Source organism: Electrophorus electricus, chromosome 11 (assembly GCF_013358815.1).
Source record: "Electrophorus electricus isolate fEleEle1 chromosome 11, fEleEle1.pri, whole genome shotgun sequence".
In the NCBI taxonomy this organism is placed as follows: domain Eukaryota; kingdom Metazoa; phylum Chordata; class Actinopteri; order Gymnotiformes; family Gymnotidae; genus Electrophorus; species Electrophorus electricus.
The window spans coordinates 15532038-15541804 of record NC_049545.1 but is presented as its reverse complement, the minus strand read 5'-3'; the positions used below and the strand labels follow the sequence as shown (position 1 = coordinate 15541804).

At 43.8% G+C, this 9767-nt stretch overlaps 1 protein-coding gene across 5 annotated transcripts in view; it reads left to right on the top strand.

Moving 5' to 3' along the window:
- Positions 1-231: 231 nt before the first annotated feature.
- Positions 232-9767, top strand: part of fgfr2 (fibroblast growth factor receptor 2) — a 36877-nt gene continuing 27341 nt past the window's right edge. For 3 of the 5 annotated variants that reach the window (XM_027027060.2, XM_027027051.2, XM_027027027.2), the window contains exons 1-2: positions 233-1298; positions 3474-3726. In XM_027027060.2, coding sequence (XP_026882861.1) covers positions 3546-3726 — 181 coding nt within the window. In that variant the 5' untranslated portion in view covers positions 233-1298; positions 3474-3545. Of the gene's footprint in view, positions 1299-3450; positions 3727-9767 lie in introns of all 5 variants that reach the window. The other 2 variants (XM_027027043.2, XM_027027035.2) reach the window with 2 other exon arrangements.

Genomic DNA, 9767 nt, shown 5'->3' with positions numbered 1-9767 from the left:
CCCTATCCAATGGAAGAGACAGCTTGGAGAGAAATAGAGAGAGTTGAGCACAGCGTGGGGGCCCCTCAGTCTCTGACGTTTAGGGGTCATTGATTAAGCAACACCCCCTCCCCGTGAAACCGCTTAGAGATAAGACCACAAGCGCGAGCTGCACGAGGACAATCACAAGGCTACACTGCACAGCATATATAAAAGAAAAAAGAATACCACAAGACTATTTATGTTACTACATTAATGTTGCGGAGTAAGAAGGTAATTGATTATGAAATCAAAATTCACGGTTCATTCTCCAAATTTGAATGAAGATCAGTTATAATCAAAATATGAAAATATGACGAACCAAATGGCCGTTTTTAAGTTCAATTCAATACGTACTGTAACCGACAGCGGGATGAATCTTGCTGATTGCGATTTTTCACTTATTCAAGTTTTACCACTAGGAGGCGATATTGCAAATAGCGCTAACGTGAGTCTGGAGCGGTATCGGGGGAGGGGGACCCCCGTATCGGGCAAAGTTTGAAGGCGTTCTACTACACTATCACCACTGCGTGCTGCATTTGGATCGAATTGGTTGCCTGTGTGCAGTCCTAGAAGGGAGCTTGCTCTCTGAGATTTTTGATTGGCGGAGGAGTCAAAAACTATAGTCAGGAAACAGCTCGGATTTCAGGGGGGAGTGACATTTCTTGAGAAGGTTGGAGGGAGAGAGAGAGTGGGAACGTAAGAAGTAGACGAAGAAAAAAAAATCCGTAAACCTGACAAAGCGTCTGAGAATAGAACCAGGATCCTCGGAGACTTTCAGATGTGAGGAGCGCTCGATTTCAATGGATAAATCTAGCTATGTATCCACGAGATGTCGTCACGTCCGAAGCACACATTCAGTAGTTGTTAGAATACTTAATCTATTTTTATTTTAGAAGAAGGACGAGCAGCCGGACAGTCGGAGATTTTGAAGGCTGCTGTGAGCCAGTAACAACTTGGTGGGGACGACAAAAGTTTCGGGGACGCAAGTTTTTCAAAACGCTTTGAACGGATTTACAAAACACTGCGGGATTTTATCAGTATTCCACTCTTAAAACTATGCTCCCTGAAAAAGGATCCGCGACAGTTTTGCTGTGATTCTGTCTTTGTGTTGCGTGTATTGTGGAATAGTGAAGAATCGCAACTTTGCATTTTATTTGCAACGGGTTGAAATTGACCCGTCGGGAATAACTACGCATTCCGCTGGCAGTTCAGCTCATGCACGCGCCTGAGTCCTCAGTTTATGCGGATTTAGAACTTCGGTACTTCGGTCCATCGTGGTAAGTACTGTTTTGCGGGATAAACTTAGGCAATGCAATGTTCACAAATAGTACATTAGATCTATTGACGTTTAGTTTACAATGAGAAGCAATTTAAACATGTTTAAATAGACTAGCCAAAATAATTTACAATAGTTAGCTAAGGCATTTAATGCATTTTAAAGGCGCACTCCGGTCCAGATTGCTATTGTTATTTTAGGTTCTTTTGTAGTTAGTTTATGTAGCATAGATAACGAATTATTTGACCATGCAAGAAAACATTACTGGATTTTGATATATTGCCAAAGCCACTGGACAACACTGTGCGGTTAATGTTGTAATTGTGAGCATGCTCACTGGGATAATCACGTTAATACAAAAAAAATAATAATAATAATAAAAAAAAAAACAGTTGCATCTAAGTTCTAGACTTTAATGGTAGTCTTAACAGTTTTCAGTAATGAAACCAGCGTTAAACACGTCCCTTCATAGCTTCTGGGTTTAGATAAGCCTGAATATTTAGCAACCCAGTTAGGGTGACCGATTAATATTTACCACCTTAAAGAGATTACCAGTACTGCGGCTAAATGGATTCTTTGCATTGAAACACGATCGTAAATCTCTGAGGGCATTTAGTGTGTTTTCATTGTGAAAATGCAAAGTAATTTGAATCTGAAAAGGATGGTGATGATTAGCTAGCTCACGTCAACGCATGTGGATCGTTTTAGTTTTGTATGCAGAAATCAGTATAGCGCAGAGAATAGTTTGAGTGTTTTATCTTGCAGCGTTATAAAGTTGTAAAAACGTTAAAACTCATTTCTTTTCAAATTTGTACCCAAATATAGAGTAGATGGAAGTGGGCAACAACAGTTAATGTGTTATTTATTATTCTGACAGGAGTAAGTTACATTAGTATTGCATTGCTTTTACAAAGGATAAAAAACTAGTGTGCGCTTTAAATCTATTTTGAGCAGGCTCTTGGCTGTCAGAGTTTGTTGAACTGTAATTCACAAAATGACCAAATTCTGGTTGACTGCCTCTCCGGCTAGATAAGTAAGGTGGGAGGCAGGGGATTCTAGATAAACTGCCCCTGTTTACCTGTGGTATGGGGTCATCTGTAACCCCTTATAATTGTGTTTAAAACGTAATGCATCCAGTTGACACCTTTCCCAACCCCATGAATAATGAGAATAATCTAATCGATGCCGCCCAGCTGGGCTCGTGCGAGCTCTTGGAAGCGCGCGAGCTTAGACACGTACGGAGGACTATAATATCGCGTGAAATCTCCTGAGGTTTATCCAAATGTCTCCGAATCTCCGGAGATGTATCCAAGCAGAGTTTAGCGACAGATGTACGTCTACGAGAGAGACGTGCGTGTCATCTCTGAACGTACAAAACGGTATTAAAGTCTCAGAGTGGTTACGGCATTGAAAACGTCAAAGTTCTGCCTACCTCTTGCGCATTTGCGTTCGAATTTGACTTTGTTGCCATACTAGATCATATTTAGTCGCACAGACATGACATATTAAATAAAAATGCCTTTACGTAGCATTACGTAGAATTTTAATTCATTTTATTACTAGAAGTATTTTTATTAATTCTAGTGATAATCAAAACTTGGCTCTTAGATTTGAAATTTGCTGTAAGCGTTGCTGCAGATCCTTTTTATAAGCAATCTAGCTGTTCATAAAAAAAACCCCTGCTGATCCACGCCTAGTGTTTTTTATACAACTGTGGGTGTATAGATGTAAAACATTAGAGAGGTAGTGCTCTAGCTATATTATCAGTGCTTTGGTATGTCTGAGTGGTAAAGCTTGTTCGACAGCATTTTGGGACATGGATTTGTAACCTCTATGTTACTCACACATGTATCTCCACTTGTTAATAGTATCATATGAATAAGAAAGATTTATCAGCTGTTGACAGGTAACCTTAAATTGGTCAGCACTGCTGTAAATCAGCTGGCTAGATTTATATTTTATTGTGTGTCTAACACTATAGCTTAACTGTGCTGAACACAAATGAACAACGTAGAGTATGTTCTCATATTATTCTTTTTTGCCTCGTTTTCTTATATTCCCTTTCTCTGTGCTGTGACTTTTTTGTGACTCTTGCTGTGATTTTTATCCTGCTGACTGCTTATTCTCTCTCCTCTCGCACTTCTTTGACCCAGCCCCCTGTTCTCCTCTGCCCTAGGTGATTGGAGGGAATTCCAGTGAGTGACGGGTCGGGACAGCCTGCAGTTCATGGTTGGGTGGAGACCCTCAGATGGGATCAGTGTCCAGGGGGAGGTCGAGGAAGGGGGGATGGGGAGGCACACTGGCCGCTGACGGGATGTCCGTCTGGGCACGGCTTGCGGGATTGCTCCTGCTGTTGTCACTAGTGACGGCATCCGTGGCTCGGCCGCCCATCGTGACTGGTGGAGTGGAGGAGGCAGCACTTCCTGAAGGTGGGTATCCGGGAGGGAATGGCCAGACGGGTGGCGGGATTGTCCAGAGGTCCGTGAGAGAGACTTTTTCTTTAACTCTTACAGAGGAGAGTATGCAGGCGTAGGAGTGGGAGAGTAGAGGGTTGAAATCCATGAGAAGACTTCACAAGCTCCACTGTTCGATCTTGTGGGGGTTGAATATGTATGCTCTGGTGATGAGGAGAGAAACCGGTTTTCTGTAGACTCCCTCTTCAGATCTGCTCTTGTCTCCTGTTCAAAAGCTCCTAGTAGTAGAGCAGTTCTGTTTTTATTTTGGGACGTGTTGAAGAAAGATGGACTGAGGTAGAGGGAGGCTGTGCTTACCAGAGGCTTGAGACAGAGGCAGAATGCTTCATTTGCAGACAATATTGATTATGGCAGGTTTTTACTCTTGAACTTTTCATGCATGGTATGATTTTATTTTGCTGGAACATAAACTGGTCCTCTTGGGTCAGCCTGAGAAGATCAGAGATGGAGGCTTTGGGGTGATACAGTGAATCTGAAGTGTTCTATGAGCTTGTGAAACATTGCTGCATAATATCAAGCCTCACATAGCACTTTTGTCAACCCTTAAAGCAGCTGAGAAGTGGTTTTATTTTTGATGTCTGACTTTTTTTGTTACTAGTCTTCAATTTTGTGACTCTCCACGTAGCAAAAGTTGTGTTGTGTTTGGAACGGTTTTTACCTCTTTTTTTCTGCTGGCTCTACTTGTGATGTTTTTTTGTTCCCTTCTCTAATTTTCTCCCTTTCTTTCATTCTGAGTCTAGTGTTGTGGACCACACACACATGCTAGCTGGCATGCACTCACCACCCAAGCTTTATTTTGTTTGGGAAGAAAATAAACCTCACTCATGTTCAAATGGCAGATAAATTGAAACGTGACAATTCTAGCCCTTTCGTCTTGTCCTTTTTTCTTGATGTACTCAAAATGGGGATGTGGTTTGTCTGTATCCTCATCCTATGGCCTTTTAAAATGCCACCACTCCTTAACTGGAAAGAATGCTTTTAAGGTTGCAGTTCTCCCAGAAGAAATGAAAAAATAAAATAAAACTAATCTGACTTATGGTTTTTCTTCGCTATGGTTGCCCTGTGTGTATAGTATTGGTAATGTTGTTTTTCAATTTTGCTGTCAGAGTACATTATCCTCAGTACATGCTGGCCAGTAGATCATTGTAGCCTCTGACTAAATTAGCAAACTGTAAGGCTTTAATCACTGTGTTAATTAAAAGAGGCTGAAACTGTCCTTTAAGAATCCACTGCTCTCCACTGCCTCTTTAATCAAATGCCCTTTGCCCTTAAAGTTCATCCACAAAAATCACTGTTCATCCAAAGAACAGCTATCCTGCTTGTTCTGTGCATTTGAAAGGGATCTAGGCTTGTACTGCAAGCATGATTGCACTGGAAAGTTGTGCAAAGTCAAACCTGCAACTGATTGCAAATTTCTGCAATCTTGCGGTTTTTGTTTGTTTGTTTGTTTTTAATCTCCTGACACTAAGTGGTTTGAAGTGTCAAACTTTTAAACTTTGCACTCCTCTCTCTAATTATACGAGTGTAGATTGTGCTTAGTTATGAGGCAGAGGATTAAGTGGCCAGCCTGAAGTGTCATGTGATGGTGACAGGCTGGGCTGTTTTGCTGAAAGGTGGAGCGGTCACACAACAGTGGACACATCTCGTCCCATGTGTGTCCAATAGCAGTCTAAAGTATTTTAGAGCTTAGAGACTGTCTGAGTGGTAGACTTAAAAGACCACACTATCTGTTGATTTTACTTGGAAAAGGACACACTGGCTGTCCTTTCAGTCTGGTAATTAGCCCATGGTGGTATGGCACAGAGACCACCATCCCTGTGCTCCCAGTGCCCTTTGGGAAGGCCATGCTCTGTATCTCTGAGTGGGAAGTCTCACAGTTGGCATATCAGCATGCCTTTCTAGCAGCAGTCGGATCCCCTGCTGCTTTGTTTTCCCACTGAGGGCGTAACAGTAGAGGTGGTGTGGCCCGGGCGAAACCGGCATCGGTTTCACTTAATCCGGGCCTTGTGCAAGTCCGACCGCCTGTTGTGTTCAGCCAATCATTGCACTGCACTACGTTTTGGGACAGGGCGTTATTAAACAGTCTTTGAACCAGCTGTCTCCCACTCTCATCTTTTTCTATTGAGATTTGTGGTCAAGATAGAGAGTATGATTGGAATCATGGGCTAGTCACTGGGAGGTGGGAGAGGAGAAAAGCAGCGTGGCGAAATGATAACGGCTTAAATGCAAATATAGTGGGTTGCTGTAATGTCCAGACAAAAGCTCCTCAGTCTCCTTTCCTCACTGTCCTGCATCTTCATGTTTGTGGGTGTGCTTTGTAGGTTCTTGTCAAGTTTGGTCTTGAGTTGGAAAGTCTCGGGAACTACACTGGTATTTATTCTGATTAGACTAGCTGTGGTAGTTCTGCAGTTTGTTCATTTAGTTGGGATGAGAGACAAAGACAAACACTCTTTGATTTTGTTTACAACTTTGGCTTGAGATCCAAGTGCCTTTTTACCGGCTTTCCTCCTGTTTCCCTAAACTTTCCACCCTCGATTTCTCCTTCCACCCATCCTTCTCCTCTCCCTTTCACCCCCGGAGGTCTGTCTCATGCTCCTCCCCTCTGTGGAACCCAAACACTGAAATTGAGAATGCCCAAAACCTGTAATGCCAGTACAGTGACGAGGAGTTCACGACACTCTTCAGACCACAGATCCTCAGTCTGGAGCTCCTGCTTTAAACGAAGCATCTACAGCGTGGGGGGGGGGGACTTTTCTACCTTTAAAAGCTAAATTTATCATCTTTTTCTTTATTTTTTTCTTTTTTTAAATGAAGCAGTGTGTCAAAAATGAGATACAGATTTCACAGATCTTTGTTCATCATACTGGAATGAAAAACTTTAATTTCACAGTTTCTTTGCTAGTTTTGTTTAAATAATGAGCTGTTGAGCAAATACAGAGATTGCACAATTAAAATGAATCTTTTAGAAAAGCAGGATAGCTGCATGAATGCATAGATTCTGAATACACTTTGAGATTAATTTATCAATTTTGTTCTTCGAATAATTTTGAATTACTTTCTTTATTTCTCTTTTGAGGCTACATCTAACATGCTTTGCTTTATTGCTTCGTCATGTCTGGATAGAGAACCATGTGTGGCACAGATTCCTGTCCTGTGGTGGGGCTGGGCTGGGGAGCTCTAGGGCCCCGTGGCCATTTGAATCCCAAACAGCTCTGGATTATTGCTCTGCTCCACTGCAGTAAAGCTTCTGTTCGTACCCTGTTCCTTATGATGTGAGCGAGACACTGAGCATACGGCGGACGAGGAGCTCAGTGGTGCAGGTGGCCATGGTTGCGGCCCTGTTAATTGCCCATGTCCTTTTATAGTGCTGTCTGTGCTGCCTGATGCCGTCTTGTCCCTCGCCTCTCAGTAAATAAGTGTGTGCCATGAACGTCTATGGGACATCTGGCTGATAAGATCCTATAAAAGCTTGATGTGTTGACTTGGCACAACAAGCAGATGCTGTAAGTCGTGGGTGAGCAAAAGTACAACATAAGGCTTTGCTATAAATGTAATGTTTATTTTGGGGCAGCTAATGCTCGTATTTGTGCCTCCCTGCTCACTTCCGCCAATTTTACAATGTTCATCCGGCTCTAAGCATTTTTGGAGGGAAATTCAGCCAATGAGAGGTCTCCGAGGGGCTAAGATTATTGTCTGGCTGACGGTTGCCGAGGGCGCCCCTGAGAGATTTGTGCCCTTTGGCTGGGCAAGCATTGTCATGACGATAAAGCCAGCAGGAATTACAATTTGAAAGGCGTTGGAGATTAGAATGGGGGTGGAGCAGTGCTAGAGCCGTACGATTTCAGTGGCCTATGGGAAAAAGAAAGGGTGAGAAAACGAGGAAGGAGGAGATTGAAAAGAGTGAAAGAGGAACAGGGGCAGGGGGGCACACTGCTTGCACAGAGCCAGAGTGTGAATAGGTGTGTACGCTCACAAGGATGAGCTAGCGCAGCAGTTTCATGAAAATAAAGACTACAGCATCGCTTACCCTAAGAGTTATTGGCCATGCGGGAATGGGTTTGCTGGAGGACGACATGAAGGAGGGGGATGAAGGAGCAACAGATGAGATGGTCTGTGCCCGTGCCGCTGGTATGTGTTTCCTGTCACCCTGCAGATGGAGGTCCATGTGAGAATTGGGTTGTTGCGGTTCGGGAGAGAATGGAATTGTCTGAGGCCACTGAGGTGCAAATAAGAAAAGAAGTGAGAGTACAAGCGGCTGTTGACACATCATGCTGTCTGATAACGGCCACTTCAGAGAACACGTTCCTCTCTCATATATGGGCCTGAGCGCTAAAACACCCCCAAACTGCGCCAACGTGAGATGTGCTGCCGTGCCCAGTGCGTTGCCTGCTGAGGCTGAGGGATATCTGCACATTTCAGCTGATTCTCTTTGTCTACCATTATTTTTGTCTTCTCTGTCTTCCAAATGCAACATGGGGTGTGAATGTATACAGCCTATTGCTGTTCCCATGAAGAATCTGGAATTTGGAGGATGGCAGAGGGTCCCCCCTAGATGAGGGTTGGGGTCATGGGGTGATGGGGTCACAGGTCAGGGGTGAGAGGTGAGAGAGCTAGGAGGAGGTGTTGACGGCGAAGAACAGATGTGCCAAGCTGAAAGGCGGGAGAGGATACAGGCCACGGTGGATGTTTGAAGATACCGTGGCTGAGGTTTTGCCTCTTACTGGGATCTCAGTTGGCGGCTGGACTGAGAAATCAAATCAAGTTTCAGCAAAAGGAAAGTTAAAACACTTGAGAAACATGAAGGGTTTTTTTTTTTTGGGGGGGGGGGGGGGGTGTCAATTAACATGTAGTTACAACTTGACCAAAAATAAATTATAAATTATATGGAATAATTTGACCCCATTGGAGAGCTCATCCTTTTTTTTTTACTGCTCTTCTGACTTTTCTGTTTCTTCTGCATTTTACACCTCTCTGGGCTGCTGCATGTGTCTGCAAGTGTATGGGCATCTCCTGTCCACCACTGAGACCTGTACTGAGTAGCTACCATAGTGCTGTCTACCACAGGAGCAGTCTGAGGCATTCCATTGTGGCAACCACTGCAAGTCCATCTTGAGCTTCTCTAACGTGAGCTGTTTCTGTCAGATTTCTAATGAGGTTTTGGTGAGAACAGGCCCCATGTATCTGCGCCACATTGCTTCCGATTGGGCTTGATCTGCACAATAGAAGGAAGCTCACAGTCAATAACAGTTAACCAACAGTACATCAAACGGAGGCCCCCGGGAACATAACGCACTGAATACGGTTCCCATCAGTCAACCGCCCCAAGACTGCACAGGGTAAACAGGGAATTAAAAAAAAAAAGACTTAATTATTTCCGGAATGAAGGAAAGTGGAGGGAAGGGGAAGAGGTCGAAAAGGAAAAAAAACCAAAACGCAACAATACAGGAACTGTACCTGTGTGGGGCAATGCGCCTGTGGGGAAAGTTTAAAGCCTTGCGCACGCTCCCGGCCTCCTTGAGGCTCATGTGCTAGTATGCGGCTGGCTTTCCCCCTTCCTGCACAGGGGTTTGCCGCGCACACAATAGCCCAGGAATGCGCTCCAGGAGAAGTGTGTTGGACTGCAGGAGAGCTTGGGAGGGCCTCCTCACCACTAATTACAGCCGCCTTGCCTCAGCCAAAAAGCAGCAGACAAGTTCCACCATGCTTGTTCCATACGGCTGCCTTCATTGTTGCAAGGTTTTTTTTTTCTTCTGGAAATCCCTTTAGTCTGTCTTTAGTCCCTTTCTTTTACTGATTAAAAAAACACTCTGAGACACAAGCTTGTTCTTATGTTCATGTATTTTTCTTCGAAAGAATCAGTCGGGCACTTTCCATATTTTGTGTTAACGAGAGTTGAATCATTGGGTGAAGGAGCAAATCCCAGGGTGTAAGAACATGCATGACACACACTGAAATGGGTTAGATTTCTGTGCCCTGCTTTTAATCATCTGGCTATT